This window comes from Erinaceus europaeus, chromosome 16 (genome assembly GCF_950295315.1).
Source record: "Erinaceus europaeus chromosome 16, mEriEur2.1, whole genome shotgun sequence".
NCBI lineage: Eukaryota > Metazoa > Chordata > Mammalia > Eulipotyphla > Erinaceidae > Erinaceus > Erinaceus europaeus.
The window spans coordinates 9,956,848-9,981,026 of record NC_080177.1 but is presented as its reverse complement, the minus strand read 5'-3'; the positions used below and the strand labels follow the sequence as shown (position 1 = coordinate 9,981,026).

Here is a 24,179-nt window from a genome sequence, read left to right as displayed (position 1 = left end):
AAAATTCGACAGGAGTCACAGAACTCAAACACTTACCCCATTAAGGCACACTTGCGTTTGCCTATTACAGACTGTGAAGTTTGGTTTGGGCTCAGAGGGCGGGCAGAGAGCTGTGACGCCATTACATATCCCTTCTTTCGCACAGTCGGAGTCATCCCGACACTTCTCTGTCTTTGCTTTGAACGAGCACTGTGCTGTGCAGCAGGGCCCTTGACTAGGGCTGGAGGAAAGCTTAAGTGAGTCAAGTCCGCCGCTGGGTTATTTCCCACTTACTTATACATGGCCCTGATTTTTAAGCCTCATCGTATAAATGGTCAGCATGCGAATGATATGAAACTTCCACACTGGAATAAAGTGATTACTAAATCTCAACATTCTAATTCAGTGTGTTAAGTGATTACGTGCCTTGCGTTTTCTTTGGTTTCATTGTTTACATGGCTCCAGGGGGTTGATGCTGGCTTCTTGTTTTCACAATCAAGGCATGCTGTATTCAGAATTCTTATGCTATCAGCCTTTAGTGAGTGGACATGCTAGTGGAACATGGATTTAAGACTAGACAAGTCATCTGTGCATATAGAGTTACATCTGATTTGCCAAATCAAGCCAAGATAAGCAGCCCAGCAATTTTTAAAGTATTCCAAAAAAACACTATCTTAGTAGTTATGCCTACTACTCCCATGGAATTTACAAGAGAGAAACGGCACGACACTGAACTGCAAGAGGGCGTGGACTCTAGGCAGGCCGAGTTTTACAGTTAAGATCACATGCTGAAGGTGGTGGCATTTTTAAGCAGGGAGCTAAGCAGTCTGCCTGCCTCTCGCTGTGCGAGTGTCCTGGTCTCAGTCCCAGGCGGTGAGGGCGCCGGGCGAGGTACCTGCACTGCTTGCCAGGCTTCAGCTTGCACTTCCTGCCCTCCGGCTGGTTGGCGTCGTAGCAGCACTCATCCTTACACTGGTCACTGTAGCCGCAGTCACACTGCTCTCCTTGCTCCACCATCCCGTTCCCACAAATAGGCTGGCCAGACTCTGGGGAGAAGGAGCGAGACATGGGCAACACTGCGGGCTCACGTCGACGATGTCAAATCCACAAACCTTTTCAGAGCCTCGTGACACAGGGAGATAGGAAAGCCATTGTTTTTTGGTTTTTTTTTTGCTTTGTTTAACTTATATTTAATATTTATTTTTATTTATTTGATAGAACAGAGAGAAATGGAGGGGAGAGGAAGGACAGGACAAGGAGAAGAGAGGGGAGGGGAAAGGAGGGGAGGGGAAAGGAGGGGAGGGGAAAAGAGAGGGGAGGCGAGGGGAAGGGAGAGGAGGGGAGGGGAGGGGAGGGGAGGGGAGGGGGGAGGGGTACAGCACTCCTTCACTTTCGTGGCTGAAGATACCCCCTGTGGGTGGCGCACTGGGGCGCTTGAACCCAGGCCCTTGTGCACGGTCACGCATGTCCTCTACCAGGCGTACCACCGCCTGGCCCGGAAGCCATTAGTTTTTGTCTCTTTTGCTCTCACATGGCAACAGCCAGTGAACCCACGTCTCGCACGACCAGGCACATTCTGCTACTGAGTCACCTTGCCAGTCCCCGGGAGCCTGTTAGTCTTAGCATTCCTGATAGATGCTGAAATGTCCGGCATTTTTATGATCTCACAAAAAGTAGCATTCTTGGTCTAAATTTTGATTGTGGTCATCACTTTATAGATTTGGACCAGCTAGGAACAGGAACGCTGAAATAGGAGCCAACTTTTCCAGACACAAACAAAGAGAGGTAGAGACGCCATAGCACCGAGCCTCCCTGTGGACTGGTAGGGCTGGTAGGGCTGGGCTCCAATCTGGGTCACGGGCACGCAAAGTTGGTATCCTATCCAGGCGGGTCACAGTGCTGACCCTTCCTGTTCCAATTTTAAACTCCACTGACAGAAATCAAAGAATTCTGAGAGAGAGCCTAAGTTCTTTATCCCCCTAAAATTATTCACTGTGCATAGAGCAGACAGTGTAACCTTAATGAGCCAGGATTTGACCCAGTACTGTGAGATACTGTGGAAATGTGAGAGATAGAAAGAACATGCTTATTCCCTTAAGGAACTTGGTCTAGCTGAGGAGGAAAACAAAAGCACATTTTACAAAAGTATTATCGACTAGGATGCAGGCAGCCAAATAGAATGTGGGAAATTCCATAGGACAAGATGACCCAGTTTCCTCAACAACGTTAGAGTGTTAAATATAAAAAGAGATGAAAATTCTGCTGTAAATTAAAGAACTTGAAGACACAAGTCAAGTAAAAGCAGCCACAGGAAGGGGACTGGAGGAACTATGGAAATGACTCACTTGAGCCTCTGATACAGAAATAGTTGGCTATGAACATGGATTGACCACTCGGTGCTATTCTGCGTATGGTCGATGTATTAGACATGATAACGCGTGATGTTTAGACTGGGGGGAAAAACTAACACCTTATTTCTTCAATTTAGCCCATAGTATTTACAAAAAGACACGATCTTAGGTAGAGTTCTTAACATATTTGGTGGCTGTTAAAGTAAAGAAACTAGTACATGAGAATTAGTGTATTTTTTCCTTTATGCTGTCTATGTATACCGGAAAATTTCTGTAACCAAAGGGGAAAAAAGATTTAATTTTTTTCCTGGTGACAAAGAGGTAACTTAGTGTGTTTGTGATATGAGCAGTGCAGTCCTTGTACAGGAAATCTCTGAGGATGGGCTTAAACAAAATGTTAGCAGTTCTAGAAGGGACCATCAAATCCCATTCTCTCTAAACAGCTTAAGTTCCAGCATCTTGATAGAAAAATCTAGTTGTGAAACTTATCAAATAATGGGACTTGAGATTGACAAATCTCTCTACATAAGAGGAAAAAAAAAAAAAACATTAAACTAGTTAATGCAGTGAAGTGTTTAGGGGGTCATATCTACATTTGCTTTATTTTTTTGTGTTTGTTTTGTTTATTTATCAACATACTGGGGCAAAGAACCAGAGCACACACATCCTGGACTCTATCACTGGGTTACTGGTTTTCTAAAAGATGTGTTTGTTTGTTTTAATATTTATTTATTTATTCCCTTGTTTTATTGTTGTAATTATTATTGCTGTTGTTATTGATGTCGCTGGTGTTGTTGGATAGGACAGAGAGAAATGGAGAGAGGAGGGGGAGACAGATAAGGGGAGAGAAAGACAGACACCTGCAGACCTGCTTCACTGCTTGTGAAGCGACTCCCCTGCAGGTGGGGAGCCGGGGGCTTGAACCGGGATCCTTACGCTGGTCCTTGCGCTTGGCGTGGCCACATGTGCTTAACCTGCTGCGCTACCGCCCGACTACCGTTATATTTGTTTTTATATGAGAAAGAGACCAGAACACTACTCTATCTCAGTATCTGGGTCAAACCTGGGGCCTTATGCACACGAAGGATTTGCTTTCAGGTACTTCCTGGCTGCTATAATGAACTTGAAATGGCAACTGAAAAAAATACAGGCTGAGGAATGGAGAGACTGATAAATGTGTGATAAAGTAAATACGGCCAAGTATTAGTAACTGTAAAATTAAGCAATAAGTGCGTGGGTGTTCACTACATTCTAATTCTTCCTTGCTCTCTGAAAGTCTGAAGGCATCCGTCGCGGTGTGTCGGGAAAGCGTACATACCAACAAAGCAGTTGTTCCTCTTTTTCTCAAGGACTTGGCTTATATTTCTAATACTACACAGTGAGAATTTGTTGTTGTTGAGCTTATCCCCGGATGTTGCTCTTGCATACATGATGTAATTGCCGTTTTCTTTTTGGCCTAAATTCTTAGATTCTCCTGGAGTGCACTCTGTTCCAGAATCATGCTGTCAAACAGAATATAGAGTTACATAAACAAGAGTTAAAATAAGCTTTGCAGATAATCTGATTAAATACAATTTTCCCATCAGAAGCACAAGGGAAGCTTGTGGTTTCTCCTACAGAAAAGGTCTGGAGGTCAGGCGGTGGTGCACCGGGTTAACAGTAAATAGTACAAAGCACAAGGACCACACAAGGACCCTGGTTCGAGCCCTCGGCTCCCCACTTGCAGGGGTGTCATTTCACAAGCTGTAAAGCAGGTCTGCAGTGTCTATCTTTCCCTCTCCCTCTCTGTCTCCCTTCTCCTGTCTCAATTTCTCTCTGTTCTGTCCAATAAAATGGGAGGGAAAAAAATGGCCACCAGGAACAGTGGATTCATAGTACTGGCACTGACTTACAGCGATAATCACGGAGGCAGAAAAGGGAAAGGAAGGAAGGAAGGGAGGGAGGGAGGGAGAAGAAGGCAGGCAGGTAAAAAAGGAAGGAAGGGAAGGGAAGGGAAGGGAAGGGAAGGGAAGGGAAGGGAAGGGAAGGGAAGGGAAGGGGAAAAGATCTTACAAGGGCCAGGCAGTGGCACACAGTACTATGCACAAGGACCAGCGCAAGGAACCAGTTTGAGTCCTCAATCCCCAACCTACAGTAGAGATGCTTCAAAAGCAGTAAAGCATGTCTGCAGGTGTCTATTTTTCTCTCTTCTGTGCTCTGCCTCCTCCTCCCCTCTCAATCTCTCTCTAATAAAATGGAAAAATGGGGGAAAAAAGAAAAGAAAAAAGAAAAGGCCTTACAACTGTCTTAGACTGTGAGTAGGAAAATAATTTGCTCTCTGGTTGTGGGGACAAAGGAACCCTCCTGCACTGCTGGTAGGAATGCCAATTGGTCCAGCCCCTGTGGAGAGCAGTCTAGAGAACTCTCAGAAGACTAGAAGTGGACCTACCCTATGACCCTGCAATTCCTCTCCTGGGGATATATCCTAAGGAACCAAACACAACCATCCAAAAAGATCTGTGTACACCTATGTTTATAGCAGCACAATTTGTAATAGGCAAAACCTGGAAGCAACCCAGGTATCCAACAACAGATGAGTGGCTGAGCAAGTTGTGGTCTATATACACAGTGGAATACTACTCAGCTATTAAAAATGGTGGCTTCCACTTTCTTCACCTCATCTTGGATGGAGCTTGAACAAATCATGTTAAGTGAGATAAGCCAGAAAGAAGGATGAATATGGGATGATCTCACTCATAAAGAGAAGTTGAAAAACAAGATCAGAAGGGGAAACACAAAGCTAAACTTGGACTGGAGTTGGTGTATTGCACCAAAGTAAAAGACTCTGGAGTCAGAGGGATTGCTCAGGTCCTGGAACATGACGGCAGAGGAGGACCTAGTGGGAGCCCAATGGAAATGTGGAAAATTGAGAAATGTTACACATGTACAAACTATCATATTTTACTGTGGACTATATACAAACTATTATATTTTACTGTGGACTATAAACCATTAATCCCCCAATAAAGAAATTTAAAATAATAATAATAATAATAATTTTTTCTCTAAGGAAAGAAAAAATTAGTGGAGGTCCAGTCACTATGATTTACAGCTCTGCAAGTTAAATAGGGTAGGAGGACAAACTGTCATAGAAATCTTCTTTTAAGGAGTCGGGCGGTAGTGCAGTGGGTTAAGGGCACATGGCGCAAAGTGCAAGGACTGATCTAAGGATCCTGGTTCGAGCCCCCGGCTCCCCACCTGCAGGGGAGTCGATTCACAAGCAGTAAAGCAGGTCTGTAGCTGTCTTTCTCTCCTCCTCTCTGTCTTCCCCTCCTCTCTCCATTTCTCTCTGTCCTATCCAACAACGACATCAATAACAACACTAATAACTACAACAATAAAACAACAAGGGCAACAAAAAGGAATAAATAAATATATAAAAAAAGAAATCTTCTTTTAAAAAATTCCTCAAGGGGGTAGGGGAGACAGCCTAATGGTTATGGGGGAAAAAAACAAAACAAAACAACTCATCACGCTGATTCTCTCTCTCTGTCTTTAAAAATAATGTATTCACTTTTTAAACTAGTCACAGGAATACAAACTACTTTAAAAAGCTACTAAGTACTATTTCAGATATATACTAAATTACATGCTTGGCCAGTTCAGAGGAGACAAATGGGGGGGACAGACCCACAGACAGGAAGCAGAAGCCAATGGCAGGAGGCTAAGTATATACATCTGAGGCATCTAAGAGCAGGTGACGGACTCACCAACTTGTAAGAAAGGCAGGTAAATGCTGACTAGGAATAGAAACACAAAATGTGTTTTTCATGAAAATGAAGAAAAGCCAGGTGCTAAAAAAGCCAGGCACTGCTTCGCAGAATAAAGCAAGAGTTACACATACAGAAGAGCACACACCATTTCTCTGGTGCTGGTAGATATTACTGAAGTCTCAGGTACAGACAGAGAAGTGCCCAGCTACAGCTCCATCAATTTCCCCAAAGGAAACAGACCCATGTAATCAGCACTGAGAGGACGAAACAGCACCCCAGCAGATCACAGCGGCACCCCCACATGCATTTAAGAACAGATGAGACACGCCTTACCTTGCAGCTCAAACAACAATCCAGAGTGTGTCAGAAAGTGTGAAAACCACTGGGTACTAGGCAAGGCTTCGATTTCATTAAACTATCAATCCAGATATCCAACAACCCTGTCCTCCATAAGAAAACAGACAGCTTGCGAGAAAGGCATTTCTTCCCTGAATCCATTTATGTTATTTTCACTCTCTACTCCCCAATCTGAAGCAACTACTAAAAACATGATCTCTAGCTTAAAAGAGAAAGACCAGTACTGAATGATCTCACTCACTGGTGGAACTTAAGAAAGAAGAGTAAGGAAGAAAGAAGAGTAAGGAAAAGGCTGGGGAGACAGCATAATGGTTCTGCAAAAGCCTTTCAAGCCTGAGGCTCTGAGGTCCCAGGTTCAATCCCCAGCCACACCATAAACCAGAACTGAGCAGTGTTCTGGTCTCTGTCTCTGTCTCTCTCTCCCTCCCCCCTTGGTATCTTTCCCTCTGTATCTACTCTTTCTCATTAAAATAAACTAAATAAAATGTAAAGGAAGGAAGGAAGGAAGGAGGGACAGTATGGAAAGACACAAGGTGAAACTTGTACTGGGTGTGGTTCATGGCACCAAACCAAAGGACTCTAGGGAAGGAGAGAAAGGGAGGCTGGAGGGGCCCTGGGCCCTGGTTTGTCTCCTAGACACCAATCAAGGGGAGATGAGAGGCTGTGCCTGTGTGTTAAAGATTAGTAACTCCCCAGTGACATTTTAAAAGGAAAGAGGGGAGGGAGGGAGGGAGGATCACTTCTACCACTACCTTTATTCTTCCTAATGACTCAACTTCTCCTAAACCTAGATTGAGCATTCAACAACTTTGAACTCTCCAGCATAATTCTGCCTAATTTTTTGTAATAGTTTATGTATTTATTTTGACAAAACAAAAAGAAATTAAGAGGAGACATCTGCAGCACTGCTTGACCACCTGTGAAACTTCCTTCCTCAAGGAGGAACTTGGGGGCTTGAATCCAGGTCCTTGTGTACAGTACAGTGTGCACTCAACCAGGTGAGCACTGCCCAGTCCTCCGCTGCCTATGTGTTCGTTCAACAGAAGTCAATGTGTGGAACCAGTATTAAAATGTAGAAAGAGAAAGAAAAAAATTCAGCTCTCTCTATATATATATCGTTTATTTCTGCCACCAGGGTCACCACTCCACTTTGGTGCCTACATGCTAACGCCGCTACTCCTGATGGCCTTTCCGCCCGCCCCCTCCCCCTTTTTCTGATAGAAGGTAAAAGCCAGAGAGACAGAGAAAGAAACAGAGGTAGAGATAAAAACAAAATGTGCAGCACTGTTCCACCACTCATAAAGCCTCCTCCACTATGAATGGAGGCTAGGAATTGAGCCTGGGTGTTGTGCATAGTCATGCGTGTGCTCTAACTGGTCCGTCATCAACAAGGCTTAATCACAGAGTATTTGATCACCTTTCAATAAGTAAAGCCAACAAATACTGTTTTCAATAAAAACTAACGTATCCCTCGGATTGTCCAAGGAGCTAAAATGTCAAGAAAAAGCGCTGGCTCTAGCCCTCAAAGGCCTTGCAGTCTACTGGCAGCAAAGAAAGATTTGATTGCCTGGCCTCATCTGACTCACACGTTACAGTGCACAACCACCTAGGTTCAAGCCCTAGTCTCCACCTGCAGGGGGAAAGCCTCACGAGTGGTGAAGCATGGCTGCAGGTGTCTCTCTGTCTCTTTCCCTCTCTATCTCCCTTTTCCCTCTTAATTTCTTTCTGTCTACATTTAATAATAGATTTAATTTTTTTTTAATTTGCAACTTAGTGAAATGGTATTTACATATCACAAACTAGGGGAAAATCAGAGAAGTGCATTTGAGGATTCTGTAGTTATTTTTTTCTCAACCCCAAATTATTAAACTCAAATGGCTTCATATCATTTTTATAGTGACATGGCACAATTAAATTTACTTTATATATATACAATATCAAATTACTTTATAATTTATAAATAAGAACTTCCAAAATGTGTTATTTTAATAAAGCCAGCAGGAGACAACATAATGGTTATGCAAAAGACCCGAGGCTCTGAAGGCCCAGGTTCAATTCCCAGCACAATAAACTGTAGCTGAGCAGTGCTGGGTGCGTGTGTGTGTGCACGTGTGTGCGCGCGTGTGTGTGCGCGTGTGTGTCCCTCTCCTTGTGTATCTTTCTCTCTGTGTCTCTCTTGTTAAAATAAATGAAATGTGAAAAACAAGCCCTACCAACATCACAAAGACAGACTAGTTTTTAACCTTTTTTTTTTCTGTATTAGTCTATGGGTAATTTAAAAACCATACAATGGAGTGAGTATTAAGTGATATCAAATAACAATTTGCCATGTGTCATGGCCACAGTATGGTTAAGACAGATGGACAGACACATAACTGGCATTTTCTTCCTGCCATTCAGTTTAATCAAGCACATTACTATGTTCTCAAATATAAAGACTCAACACTCAAAGCTATACACCTGAAGGATACAACTTTATAAAACACTATTTCAATAAAACAGGTATTGAAGCCCTAGCCACTCAAGCCCTGGTTTTCATACTATGAGCCCTTAAGCTGGTGTACCCCCCCACCCCCCCCAAACTTGTTTTCACTGTCAAGAACAGCAGCAAAGGAAAACCACTCAGCATAAAAGGTGAGTAACTTTTTCAACGTTGAGTAATTGGGTAGTACTTACTGGAGAGCCAAAGTTGTGTCCAACTTCGTGAGCAAACGTAATGTGAGAGACTTTCGGGGGTACGTGGGACCCATAGTTCTGAACAGTAATGATTCCAGTGTTTAAGGACTTCCTCTTACCATCGGAATAGAGTTTGCTTTTTTCACATATTCCTCCAGAGCTTCCTAATTTAGAACAAAAGATGGCTAAATTAGCACGTTTTCATCCAGAAATAATCTTTTCGTGTGTGCTATGCTAAATTAAAACATTTCAGTCCAAAACACAATTGAGATATATATATAGATATACACAAAAAGTTTCTCTGGCACAAGATTAGAAAGTTGTTTCAAAAGAAAGTTCCAGAATTGACTACAAAGCACTCATGGAATGATCCTCTTCATATGCACAACAACTCCCAATTTCTGCTCCCATTACTTGACAAAACAAATACTGAAACTCCTGAGAAATGTGAACAGGTCAGTATTTACAGTGAATTAAAGCCAACCGCTTTTCATCTTTAAAAAAGAAATCGGAAGAGTTAAGTTAAGTGAAAATGAAGCAAAGCACTTCTTCTCAAGAAGATTTTGAAACAGTCACCTCAGCAAGTAACAAGCGTGGCACACGGAGTTCGTGTCTTACTGTCCTGAGAGGCAACACACCACAGAGCTTTAAAAGGAGAGCTGAGCAAGGGCTGTGGAAGGGTGAAAGGGAACACACTTTCAGTTACTGAGGTAAGACCTGAGCATCCAGTGGACAGCAGGATGACTGAAACTGCCAGCGGTCAACTATCTACACGGAACTTGCCTGAGATAAGAACATTCTCACACACCCAAAAGCATTTATTTGAAGTAGTAGGTGTGTCAACTGACTCCATGGGTGGAGGGCAGTTACCAAGTATCAAAGCTGTGCATTTTGATGATGAGTCTAACTGTTATTTATACCTCAATAAAGCTGGGGGAGGATGATGTTGGTTCAGTTTTAATCCCCACCGCATGCCTATCTTTGAAATTAAATAATCCTGTTAAAAAAAAATTTACTGAGACAGGGCAGAGAGAATGAGAGAGGAAGGAAAGACGAACAGAGCATAGCTCAGGTCTGGCATAAGGAGATGCTGGGGATAGAACCTGCAGCTTCTGAAGACCTCAGGCCTGTTGGTCGGTCCTCAGACTGAGCTATTACCCCGGCCTCTGAGAAATTCTTAACAACAAGTGTGGTCTTGGTGCAGGATGATGGGAAGGACATGGGTTATGGGTGCGAGTGTTTTGCAGACAGATGAGAAACGACCCGTGTGTCAAGAACTGTACAGTAAACATCAATCTCCCGCCCCAGAAAATGGTTTTCAAAAGAGAGAGAAGGGGAAAAAGGAGTGAGAGTGGAAAGGGAGAGAGAGAAAATGTCACAAAAGGCTAACTGATTAATTCACTATACAATTTTTTGCAAGTAAAGAGCAGTTTTTTTTCTCTTTCAAAGTGAATTCAAACAATTGAATTACAATTTCCAATATGTACTGAGTATGCATTTCTAAAAGAAATTGCCTATTTCTGCTTATATTATACATTATAAATTATTTTATATTTCACTTGGTCATTAATAGCAGCTTTTAGAGCATAAAAACCAAAGGAAGAGTTTTCATGTCTTTTTACATGCACTGTACTAAAACCACAATTCTTTTATTTTATTTTTTATATTTATCTATTCCCTTTGTTTTATTGTTGCAGTTATTATTGTTGTTGTTAGTGATGTCATCGTTGTTGGATAGGACAGAGAGAAATGGAGAGAGGAGGGGAAGACAGAGATGGGGAGAGAAAGATAGACACCTGCAGACCTGCTTCACCGCTTGTGAAACGACTCCCCTGCAGGTGGGGAGCCGGGGGCTCGAACCGGGATCCTTAAGCCGGTCCTTGCACTTTGCGCCACCTGTGCTTAACCTGCTGCACTACCGCCCAACTCCCTAAAACCACAATTCTTTTAATATTTCTATTGAAGACCTAGAGAAGTCCTTTACACACATACTGAAAATGTTTCCTTTTTAAAAAAAATTATCTTTATTTATTTACTGGATAGAAACAGCCAGAAATCAAGAAGGAGGGATGGGAGAGATGGAGAGAGACAGAAAGTCGCCCGCAGTCCTGTTTGACCACTCGCTAAGCTTTCCCCCTGCAGGCTGGGAGCGGGGGCTCAGGCCTGAGTCCTTGCTCACTGTAACATGTGTTCAACCAAGTGCGCCACAACCTGGCCCCCCTGAAAATGTTTCTTTATGGGGGGCAAAGGACTGGCTGAGACTTGCATGCAAACATACATGATAACTGGGGTTCAATCTTCAGGACCACATATAAAAACATGATGCCCTGGTCATACCACCACCACCCCCTCACACAAACACACACACACACACAAAGTAAAAAGGGGGACTTAGAGCTTTCTTCATCTGATTTTCATTAAAATATTATCAAATGCACTAGGATATGCTGATATCTGATCACATTGCTTCCTAAAAGCTTCCTAGATATCTACATAAAACTTACAAGTAACTTACTAGACATATTTAGAGTGTTTAGAATCTCTAATAAGACATATGTCAGGAAACAAGTCAAATCTGCAAGAAGGGGTTCACACTATAGTTGCTGCCCTTATAACTTAAATATTAGGCAATATATGGTAAGAACACGAATCTCAATTGCCACTATGATTAGGAAGCTGAGAAGTGGACTGAAGGGCTAACCATACGGCAGTCTAGGAGGTGGTGCAGTAGAAACAGCACAGGACACTCAAGCATGAGGTCATAAGTTCGATTCCTAGTAGCATTATTTTCTCTTCCTCTCTCCTCCTCCTATCTCTCCCATTAATAAATAAAATCTTTCAAAAAAAAATTTTAGAGGCTAACCACATAAAGACTTTAACCAACAACCAGAATCTCAAAAAGGTGCTCGAAACTCACTACGCCTTCTACACAAGACCAAACAAGGGAGCCGGGCGGTGGCGCAGTGGGTGAAGCGCAGGTGGCGCAAAGCGCAGGGACCGTCATAAAGATCCCGGTTCGAACCCCGGCTCCCCACCTGCAGGGGAGTCGCTTCATAGGAGGTGAAGCAGGTCTGCAGGTGTCTATCTTTCTCTCCCCTCTCTCTCTGTCTTCCCCTCCTCTCTCCATTTCTCTCTGTCCTATCCAACAACAAAGCAACGTCAACAATGACAATAATAACCGCAACGAGGCTGCAACAACTAGGGCAACAAAAAGGGGGAACAATGGCCTCCAGGAGCGGTGGATTCATGGTGCAGGCACAGAGCCCAGCAATAACCCTGGAGGGAAAAAAAAAAAAAAAAAGACCAAACAAAAAGAAAACAGTGAATGGCTACTGTTTAATAAATGTTCTTAAGCTCCTTTTGCTTTAAGGAGCTGAGCTGTAAGGACTGCATTCATGGCGCTTTTGACTTCTCAAGCAAGTGCTTTTCCTTTAACGACTACTGCTTATAGGAAAATCCAGTATCTGCTGCAAACTAATAGCATACTTTGGAGCAGCCCAATTACAGAGAAAGAAATAAAATGTTGTATTTAATTTTATCGGGTATGGTTTGCATTAAAAAATATTAGTAGTTTTGATGTGTCAGGAACCCAATTAGTGATTGAGATATCTTATAAATCTATAGTTAGGCCATAACCCATGTCCCATGTTCAGGAATTGTTTCATGCTATAAATTTAAAACTTGAGTATAGTCATCATAGAAAACACAAACTGTTAATAACAACGAATAAAATTTCCAAGTCCAGAGAGTCGGGCAGTAGCGCAGTGGGTTAAGTGCATGTGGCGCAAAGCGCAAGTACTGGCTAAAGATCCCGGTTCGGGCCCCCAGTTCCCCACCTGTAGGGGAGTCACTTCACAGGTCTGCAGGTGTCTTTCTCTCCTGCTCTCTGACCTCCCCTCCCCTCTCTAATTCCTCTCTATCCTATACAATAACAACAACATCAATAACAACAACAATAATAACTACAACAATAAAACAAGGGCAACAAAAGGGAATAAATAAATATTTTTAAAAAATCAAAAAATAATTTCCAAGTCAAAAACATAACTAATGATGATCCAACCAACACAGAATAAAATTAGGACTTTTTCTGTCTACAATTTAATCTGAAAGCTAAAGTCCTAGACTATCAGTCCTGAACTTTGAATAGGTGCTTCCCCTACCCTATCCCACCACCACCACCCCCAAAAAAAAAACAGGAATAACAAGGATGCCACAGCACCTTGAGAAAGTCCATAGATTGGGGGGAGGGGGAGGGAGAGGGAGAGGGAGAGGGACAAAGACAGGGACAGGGACAGGGACAGGGACAGGGACAGGGGCAGGGGCAGGGGCAGGGACAGGGACAGGGGCAGGGAGAACAACACTGGAGCTTCCCCCACGGTTACATTACTCCTCCATGGTGCCAGGGCTTGGACCTGGGCCTCACACATGGTAATACAGGCACCCTATCCAATGAACTATGTCTCCAGGTCAAAAATACATTTTTAAAATGATTTATCTTATTTATTACATGAGAGAGAAACTGGGGGCAGGGGAAGAGGTCAGAGCATGGCAATGTGCAGTGCCGGGAGTCGAACTCAGGACCTCACGTTTGCAAGTGCAGCACTCTATTGCTGCCCAGGTATGAGGTCTCTAGAAATCTCTCTCTCTCTCTCTCTCTCTCTCTTTGGTGAGAGGGAAGGACAGACAGGACCTTACACATGCGCAGATTTACCACATCTGGCATGTTTTTCCCCCATTCAGATAGAGGAGGGAGGGAGAGGAGAGAGACACAGAACTGAAGCTGTCCCCAGAGCCTTGGCACCTCCCAAGCAGTACTAAGTCCTGGTGGATGACGGTGGAGGAGGACATAGGCTGGAGATGAGAGTGTTTGGCAGAAAACCAAGAAATTTTACACACTGTAAACCATTAAACACCCCCCCATAAAAAAAGACAAGTACTACATCAAGAAGTATTAAGATTTACAGGAAATCTTTTTAGAAGGATAAAGAAATTATAATGCAAAGAAATGGAGGCCAGGCGGTAGCACAGCGGGTTAAGCGCACATGACGCCAAGTCCAAGGACCAGCGTTAAGGATCCCAGTTTGAGCTCCCGGCTCCCCACCTGCAAGGGGGGTCACTTCACGAGCGATGAAGCGGGTCTGCAAGTGTCTATCTTTCTCTCCCCCTCTCTGTCTTCCCCTCCTCTCTCCATTTCTCTCTGTCCTATCCAACAACAACAGCAGCAGTAAGAATAACAGCTACAAAAATGATAAGCACCAAAACAGAAAAAATAGCCTCCAGGAGCAGTGGATTCATAGCACAGGCATCGAGTCCCGGCAATAACCCTGGAGGGGAAAAAATAATAAAAATAAAATAAAATAAAATAAAAATGTATATAATGAAAAGAAATATGTGGAATCAAAATGCTTTATCTTAATTTACAGAGACAGAACAGACAAGATCCCAACCTCCCATTCATTCAGGTGCAACACAGACGGCACAAGGAGCCCACAATGGCCCGAAGTAGTGTCCTGAGGAGCACTGTCTATGCTTACGGCTCTGGCTCCTCTCTAAGAAAAAGGGAACTGGATTCCAACAACAGCAAACTGCTACTGAGTTATGTGAAATATTTCCATTTCTTTGGTTATACTTGTTTATTATTTATTGGACAGAGACAGAAACAAATTGTGAGGAAGGGGCGTAGAGAGAGAGAGAGAGAGAGAGAGAGAGCTGCAGCACTGCTTCACTACATGCGAAGCTTTCTCTCTGCAAGTGGGAGCCAAGGGCTTAAACTTGGGTCCTTTCGCATTATTATAGCTTGTAACCAGATAGGCCTCTGCCTAGTCCCATAGTACTGGAACTGTCTTAGAAAGAAAAGGCTAGGGTGTTTGGTGTGTCTAATGGCTACCAAGTGCGTTGACCCTACAGAGAAAAGGTGCAGATTGAAGGTTCCGTGTGACACTAGGCTCATCGCAAAGCCTCAGACCCCAAGTTTCCATCTATACAATGGAGGCAATAATACTTACACCTCAGAGAGGTGTGGAAGTAATCACTCGCATCAAACTGACGAAGTTCCTTACAAATGTAAGTCAGTTACAAAACTCAGTACACCTAGTCAAATGGCAAAATAAAGCAAGCTGTCAACATTATACCAAGAAACAGGCTTGGAAGAGCTTAGGCTGGGAGGGTAACAGAGCAAAGGAAGAAGCCACTTGATGAAGAACCCTCCCCTCACCATGACAGAACATAGGTTACACATAGTATGCCCACCACTTTCAAAACCAACAGCATCACAAACGGTGGCCTAAGTATCGTGTGTGTGTGTGTGTGTGTGTGTGTGTGTGTGTGTGTGTGAGAGAGAGAGAGAGAGAGAGTGGGGGGGGGGTGCTCAAAACTGAGAAGCCATCAGAACTGAGAAGGGACTAAGATATAGCAACTAAGCATAATGTGGTACTGAGATCCCGGGACAGAAAATAGACAGACATCAGGTAAAAGCTAAATAAACCTGAATCAACTGTAACCTTAGTGAATAACCTATTAAAATTGGCGTGTTAATGATAAAGAATGTGCCACCCGAAGCCACCAAGCTGCTTTGGGTGAAAGAAACAGGCCAACTGCTAGAGCACAGGGTCCGTGTGGCTCCCTCGTTGCCCCCGGCACTGCTTGTATGAAGAGGTGTTCTGGCTTCTCTCAAGCCCCAGCTCTCCACACATCATATGAAATAAAGAAAAACTAAACCTTTAAGAATTCTAAGCTATAGGGAGTCAGGCGGTAGCGTAGCGGGTAAGGCGCAGGTGGCACAAAGCACAAGGACTGGCTTAAGGATGCCGGTTCGAGCCCCCGGCTCCCCACCTGCAGGGGAGTCGCTTTACAGGCAGTGAAGCAGGTCTGCAGGTGTCTATCTTTCTCTCCCTCTCTCTGTCTTCCCCTCCTCTCTCCATTTCTCTCTGTCCTATCCAACAACAATGACATCAATAATAACTACAATAATAAAACAACAAGGGCAACAAAAGGGAATAAATAAAAATTTAAAAATAAAAAAGAATTCTAAGCTATTAATAACAGAAGCCATGGAGGCGAGTTATAGAAACTCTCTTGTTATCTGCTCAATTTTCCTGTAAATCTAATGCAGTACTGAAAATACAGCCTTTTTTTTTCCCTTTCTTCTTTGCTTTTTTTTTTTTTTTCTCCTTTGTAAGCAGGTTTAGAGGACTGTGACCAAGCTCCCTCAGGAACATCACATTCTTTTAGAGATGTCATAGTAGAAACATCTTTTTCCTTCCTTCCTTTCCTTTTTGCTTATTTGACAGAACTAGAGCGAAATTAAGAGAGAAGGCACAAATGGTGGCCTAGTATTCTGTGTGTGTGTCCACGTACATACCAGAGCTCAAAGCTGAGAAGCCATCAGACCCGAGAAGGGCTAAGCAGCACAGCTTCACCACTTATGAAGCAGGTGGAGACAGACCCCCGGGTACTGTGACGTGTGCTCCACCAGGTGTGCCACCACCCGGCCCCACCGTTCTTAATAATGGTGGGAGCTGTGTGGAATCATACCTCTTATCCTATGGTCTTGTCAATATCTCCATTTTATAAATTAAAAAAAAAAAGTTAGAAAAGAAAAAAGCAACAGTTAGGAGCGGAACATACAAAGTGGCAGAAAGTTTTTAGTTTGAGATCATCCAATCATCTGTCTCTGGGAGCAAGCTTCTTCAGAGGCAAAAATGTCACTATGGTAAGTCTCCGACTTCAGTGTGAGTGAGAATCATCTAGTGACCTTGTGGGAACATTGTTCACCTCTTTATGAAGTTATGGGGGGGGCATAAATTTACTTCCCTATAGCAAGTCCCCAGGGAATGTTGATGCTGCCGGACCCGAGAGCACAAGTGAGAACCACTATGTCAGCCATGACAGAGAAAGAAGAATAAGAGTCCCTGAGTTTCAGGAGACGGGCAGTAGCGCAGCGGGTTAAGCACAGGTGACGCAAAGCACAAGGACCGACGACGACGACATAAGGATCCTGGTTCGAGCCCCCGGCTCCCCACCTGCAGGGGAGTCACTTCACAGGCGGTGAAGCAGGTCTGCAGCTGTCTGTCTTTCTCTCCTCTTCTCTGTCTTCCCCTCCTCTCTCCATTTCTCTCTGTCCTATCCAACAACAACAACAATAAGAAAAAAAAACAAGGGCAACAAAAGGGAATAAATAAATATTAAAAAAAAAAAAAGAATCCCTGAGTTTCTTCAGGCCTCACGAATGAATTAGACAGGGGGGGGTCAAAAGCTTTCTTATGTGCAATATACCATCTTAAGCATATTAAGATGGCTTAAGGAGAGAAAGGGCTTATCAATTTGCTGATAAAGCAAAACTAAACCAGCACAGATAAGGGTCAGTCAAAACTAGTCCACTGTGATATATGAGTCCCACTGCATATACCTTAATGACACTGTGAAAGTGAGGACACTTTAGAAGGCAGAAGGAAAGAAAGGGGGGAAAAAAAGCGGCAGTTTTGGAAATTGTAAAAAAGGATATTCACGGCTGGCTTTAAAAAGAAAACAAGAAATATAAAGACTAACATACAGTACTGTGTAAAATGTAAAAGCATACATAACAAATCAAAGAATAAACCTGTAAGGATAGAAATAGAAGAGCCTGCTTTACCTTAGATAAAACAGAAATTGAATCTTTAAAACAGACAGAAATGTTGCATCTGAAGGAGGAGAAATTATAATATACCACTGGTCAAACTTCACAGCAAGATTTATATCCAGAGAGTCTTGGGTTGGTCTCTCGACTGCAAAACTCATTTCTTCAAACTTAACCACTAAATCCGTTACACAGCAGATCACTGGCCCCCAGCCCCCTGGTGACGGGAAAAGGATTCCTGCTTCCTCCTCGACAGAAGCTTTGATGACCTGTGGAGTGAGTGGCCAGGTGGCGAGGCCAGAGCAGTTGTGGATGGCAGGGTCTCCACCACCACCACTCTTGATTATTTATTTATTCTTGGATAGAGACAGAAATTGAGAGGAGAGGGGGAGACAGAGAGACACCTGCAGCCCACCACTTGTGAAGCGTCCCCACTGCAGGCGGGGACCAAGGGCCTGAATCTGGGTCCCTGCACACTGTAGTGTGCGCACTCAACCAGGTGCCCCACTGCTGCCCCCCTCACCATCACTCTTCAGGAAAAGATAAGTGCAGTGAGGTAAGGTTTTCTTGGCTCTGGTGTGTGCGATCTCTCCGTCTCTCTCTCTCTCCCTCTCTCTCTATTGTCTCTTTCTACCTGCTGATTCTTTTTTTTTTTAATATTTATTTATTTATTTCCTTTTTGTTGCCCTTGTTGTTTTTATTGTTGTTGTAGTTGTTGTTGATGTCATCGTTGTTGGATAGGACAGAGAGAAATGGAGAGAGGAGGGGAAGACAGAGAGGGCGAGAGAAAGATAGACACCTGCAGACCTGCTTCACCGCCTGTGAAGCGACTCCCCTGCAGGTGGGGAGCCGGGGGCTTGAACTGGGATCCTTAAGCCGGTCCTTGCGCTTTGTGCCACGTGCGCTTAACACGCTGTGCTACCGCCCGACTCCCTCTACCTGCTGATTCTGACCAAGGCTTCCCAGCTCTTTATCTCACTACAGAACAGAAGCAAGAACACAGTTTTCTTCTTTTGACTTATAAGACCCACCTTATTAAAAATAATGGGAAAAAATTGTTGTTTGCTTTGATCCAGAAATAAGCATCACTTTCTCCCCTCCTCCATTAAGAAGTCATCTCAGCTGCAAGGCATGCCCGACTAAATGGGCTATCTCCCTGTAGTACTTCTTTCACAAGCAAAGAGCAGACGCATCAAGGTTTCCATTTACATTATGCTTATGAATCTTGCCTAACTCAGGTTGTATAAATTAAGACATTGTACAGACATCACTTTCTCCTGTATTTTACAGGAGAGAGAGAGAGAGAGAGAATCAACCTTCCCTGAAAATTGCTTTAGTTTTGAGTTTTAAGACAAGACGCAGTTAGACGAACTACCTGAAGGTGCTCCAACCCAAGCCAAACCAAGAACGCCATCATCAAAATCTCGGTCTGTGAAGACATAGGCCAAACAGTAGTCATCATGATTCTGCTCAGAATTCAACTCCAGAAACTTCTCCACGCCAATATTTGGGAAACGGAAGGGGTTGGTTGGGTCCTTCTCATCAGCAGTTGTGTTGATCTAAAATCCAAACAGTGGGTTTAAATAAGCAGTTAACATGAGCCGAGCCTTCGTGGAAGCCTCTGCCGACCTCTTTGTGAATCAGCCTGGACAAAATGCTTCAGTCCAAGAGGAATCAGACCTGAATTAAGGCTCCTAGGTGTGCTGCTCCCACCGCCCCTATCCCTGAGCTGACTGATCAGAGGACAGGGAGGGACGGAGGGAGGGAGGAACAAGGTAACAGGATCCAAACTAATCATGTCAGCTTTCTGACCAAGCAGTCACCAGGTTCTTGAACACCGAACATTCAGGATGGAAAAACGTGTTCTGCTTTCAAAACTTCCAACAAAGGAAATGCGGTTTATCAAATCTAGTTATCTGCACAACTCTTACAGTGCTAATCTCCTACATATGGGGACAAGAATAAAGATATAGGGAGTCAGGTGGTAACACAGAGGGTTAAGCGCATGTGGCGCAAAGTGCAAGTACCAAGTAGGGATTCCAGTTCGAGCGCCCAGCTCCCCACCTGCAGGGGAGTCACTTCACGGGCAGTGAAGCAAGTCTGCAGGTGTCTTATATTTCTCTCCCCCTCTGTCTTCCCCTCCTCTCTCCATTTCTCTCTGTCCTATCCAATGACAGCAACAACAACAACAATAATAATAACCACAATAATGATAAAACAACAAGGGCACAAAAGGGGAAAAAATAGTCTCCAGGAGCAGTGGATTCTTGTTGCAGGCACTCAAGCCCCAGCAATAACCCTGGAGAAAAAAGAAAAAAAAAAAAAAAAAAAAAAAAGAACAAAGATATAAAACCTATACTTTAAGTAATTACCAGATCATGAAATAGATATTAAATGGCGACTATCAATTGAGTAGATAATTTTTTAAAATTTATTCTCCCTGCCTGGAGAGTAGCAGAACTCAAGTCCAAGTAACAGCAAGATCATTTTCCCCCTCTAATGTGGACAAGAATTGTATCTTCTTTTTTTATTGCTGATTCATTTTTCTTAATTCCAGGCCGAGTTCCTTGATATTTAACTACTATGCCCCTACCCAAGTCCTTTCTTCACAGTCTGAAAAATACCAAAGTTCTGGCGCCAAGCTCCTACTAAGCAAATGCTTCTATTTGTGAAACCACTATACTCCTTTCAGAAGCCTCCACCTAGACTATCTCCTAGAACAATTTGGCTCTTACATACAAGACTGCAAAGCGAAGAATAAAGAGCAATCTATGTGAAAGCAGGCGCTGTTTAATGGGCAGACTTCAGTCTTTTTGAAGTGTTGGTTTGGGGAGCCAGGCAGTGGCAAATGTTACCAAGCATAAGGACCAGCGTTTGAAACCCCACTCCCCATCTTCAGGGGGGAAGCTTCGAGAGTGGTGAAGCAAGTCTGCAGGTGGCTGACCATCTTTCTCTCTCCCTCTCTCCCTTTCCCTCCCCTTCTTAGTTTTTCTGTGTCTTAACTCATAAAACAGGAAGGAAGAGGAAGAGGGAGGAAAATGCTGGTTTTAAGGTAAGGGTCAAATGAGTCTTATTTTAGGAATAACATCTTTCAGTCAAATCAGGGGACTTAGAAGCAGGACAACAAGGAGGGAGTTTTACTTCTCCAGTAAAACTAAACTAAAAATAATTAGTACGGTCTTCTAACATACATGGGGAGGGGGGAATCAATAAAAAGCAAACAAGCATGGTATACATTATAAACAATATAGCAATATCCTATGTATAAAGATACACCTTTTCCCATTTAACATAGAAAAAAAAATTCCTTTTATTTCTGTAACACTGGCTACAAATACAAATTGTACCTAGACTTTCACTGCCTGTATTAAAGATGAGATGGTTAATATTTAAAAAGTTGCTGGTATAATATAAATTTCATATTAGTTAATGGATCACAATCTCTATGAGGAGACTTAAAGTTTTCATCTGCGTTAAGAGTCCCAAAACAAACGGCCACATTTCCTTTCCAGAGATCCAATCCTTCAGTACAAACAATGTCACTGGGAAAGATTCCTCACGAAACTGTGTTCTCTACTTTCCACTATTCTGTTTTACTGTTCTGTCAAAACTTAACACCACTTACCCCTTCTACCTGCTTACTCAAGGCTTTAGATTGCTCGAAAATACAGGTCTTACAGTGCATAGTGACAAACAGCAGTTCACCTTCAAACACAACAGTTTCATCTTAACTCATACTACTCTTTTTTTTGTTAATCTCCTTATTGGGGGATTAATGGTTTACAGTTGACAGTAAAATAAACAGTTTGCACATGCGCAGTCATACTACTCTTAAAAGGTCCTTTTCAGCAATGTTATTAAACATACCGCATGTATATGCACCAAATGATGTTCATTTGATACTAATTCAAAAATCACCCTATGGTTCAATTAGTTGAGAGAATTAATGAGATTCTTTTGATGGACTTCTTAAAGCATGAGTAATGTTATTGTGCCCTGAGAAGTTTTAAAAAGAGGGAAGAGTATAAAGCGTTTTTCTGACTTCCAGTTGTATGTGACGCCAGTCTCTATCCTTCCCAATCCTGAAGCACCAAATGAGACAAACTCTGGAAGATACTGCACCAGCTGAGGGATGGCTTATAGGGTGAGGACCAAATATTCTATCTATAGGGCCCGGCGGTAACCAGCAGTCAATGAGACGTTAAGGCATCCTGATACATTGATTACACAAAAAGAAAACAGTACTAGAGTCTTTCTTTTAAATTCCAGATTAAAACCCCATGGGTTGGGTGGGGGTAGATAGCATAATGGCTATGCAAACAGACTCTCCTGCCTGAGGCTCAGTCAGGTCCCAGGTTCAATCCCCCACTCCACCATAAGCCAGAGCTGAACAGTGCTCTGGTAAAAAAAAAAACAAAAAAAAAAAAAACCATGGGTTTAGACTTCGTAAATCATAAACCCATGTGTAAGTGAAAGTTGACAGTAAAGATCAGTAGATGAGTGGTCCAGTAGGTAGGTGGCGCAGTGGGTAAAGCACTGGACTCTCAGCATGAGGTCCTGAGTTCAATCCCTGGCAACGCATGTACGAGAGTGATGTCTGGTGCTTTCCTCTCTCTTCTCCTATCTTTCTCATGAAAAAATAAGTAAATAAAATCTTTAAAAAAAAAAAAAAAAAGATGAGTAGATGACAGTTGAACTCCTTCATGCATAAATGATGGAAGGGAGGGAGGAAGGGAGGGGAGGGCAGAGCTTACTTTCTGCTTATAAACATGGCATTTATTTGTTCTCATTTTTTATGTCTTTATTGAAATTCCTTACTCTTATGCGTTTCACCATGAAACTGATGTTACGGATTCCAGAGAAGTCGGTGGTCTGGTAAATCGTATCGATTGCTTTAACATGACTGGATATCTGTCGATGGAAGAAGAGGGGGAGAGCACTTCAGAGGCAATGCTGACACGTGAAACAGATCACAAAGTGCCATTTCCCAAATCGAGAGCTTTAACATAGCACCAAGTTGAAATTTGAAAACGTTAACAACATAAACTGGGAGAAAGTATGAGAAGGATGAGTGAGCCGGAGCTGAGGACTCTGTGCCTTGCCCACTCTTCTGAGCAAAATTAAACAAGGACTCTTGCTTCAGACATAGGAAACTTTGTCTCCTCACCTAACAGGATCACACATGATCACACCACCTTTGCCTTTTCACATGTTGTGCTCTTATACCTACAGAATCTTTCTTCACTCCTCTGTACTGAAGCATCTTCTGTAAAAACTTCCCTGATAGTACTGGGACACTGTGTCCTTCTGAATGACTAATCGTCACATTCCATGAGTTCTATGGGCCGTAGTGTACTACTGGACAGGTGCTAGGGGCAGAATAGTGAACAAATTAAAGAGGTCCCTCCAAATCACAGAGACCGACTCTCAGTGGAGTGGGGAGGGAAATCGGCTAGGAGCAGTAGAATTGCATAGGCATGGAGCCCCCAGCAAAGACCAGTAGGAAAGAGAAAGAAAGAAAGAAAGAAAGAAAGAAAGAAAGAAAGAAAGAGAGAGAGAGAGAGAGAGAGAGAGAGAGGGAGGGAGGGAGGGAGGGAGGAAGGAAGGAAGGAAGGAAGAGGGGGAGAGGGAGGGAGGAAGGAAAAAGAAAGGAAGAAAGGAAGAAAAGAGAAAAGAGAAAGTTAGTTCAGGCCTCTTGTTAAAGCTATGCTACAGTGTTATCTCCTTTATGAAATGGGTTTCTCAGATTTCCCTTGTGAGTAACAGTAAAATCTCCTAGCCTTTCAGTCACCTGTATACTTATTTTACATATTTTTTAAAATTATTTATTTATTTATTCCCTTTTGTTGCCCTTGTTTTATTGTTGCAGTTATTATTGATGTCGTTGTTGTTGGATAGGACAGAGAGAAATGGAGAAAGCAGGGGAAGACAGAGAGAAGGAAAGATAGACAGGCACCTGCAGACCTGCTTCACCACCTGTGAAGCGATTCCCCTACAGGTGGGGAGCCAGAGGCTCGAACCGGGATCCTTACGCCAGTCCTTGTGTTTTGCACCACCAGTGCTTAACCCGCTGTGCTACCACCTGACTCCCTTATTTTACTACTTCACAACTGAAAATGTACACTCCTCCCCCCAAAACATATACATATAGAGTAACTTGAACTTTTAGAAGGGAACAGATACACTGCAGCAACGCGAGAGCTCCTAAAATAGCAGCAAAAGTAGAAATACCTGGGCAATCACAGCTTCTCGTGTTCCGTAGTATTTAAAAAACAGATGATCTGTTTGGATGTAAAGCTGACAAGTGTTCTTTTCTGCTAAAGTTGTACGTTTCTTCCTCAGAAGTTCTGGCCCATTAGCAGCCTGCTGTCCTTGAGGTGTCTAAATGTCAAAAGGAAAGGCATTACTGGTTACAGTTATACAGTTAAGGAGGTACTTACCTTA

The 24,179-nt window shown here is 43.1% G+C and overlaps 1 protein-coding gene across 1 annotated transcript in view; it reads right to left on the bottom strand.

Moving 5' to 3' along the window:
- Window positions 1-24,179, bottom strand: part of ADAM10 (ADAM metallopeptidase domain 10) — a 114,729-nt gene that overhangs the window by 19,526 nt on the left and 71,024 nt on the right. The window contains exons 6-12 of the mRNA XM_007533733.3: window positions 23,967-24,116; window positions 22,554-22,646; window positions 19,111-19,294; window positions 9,116-9,279; window positions 3,649-3,832; window positions 875-1,025; window positions 37-220 (exon numbers count right to left, since the gene is read on the bottom strand). Coding sequence (XP_007533795.2) covers window positions 37-220; window positions 875-1,025; window positions 3,649-3,832; window positions 9,116-9,279; window positions 19,111-19,294; window positions 22,554-22,646; window positions 23,967-24,116 — 1,110 coding nt within the window. The remainder of the gene's footprint in view (window positions 1-36; window positions 221-874; window positions 1,026-3,648; window positions 3,833-9,115; window positions 9,280-19,110; window positions 19,295-22,553; window positions 22,647-23,966; window positions 24,117-24,179) is intronic.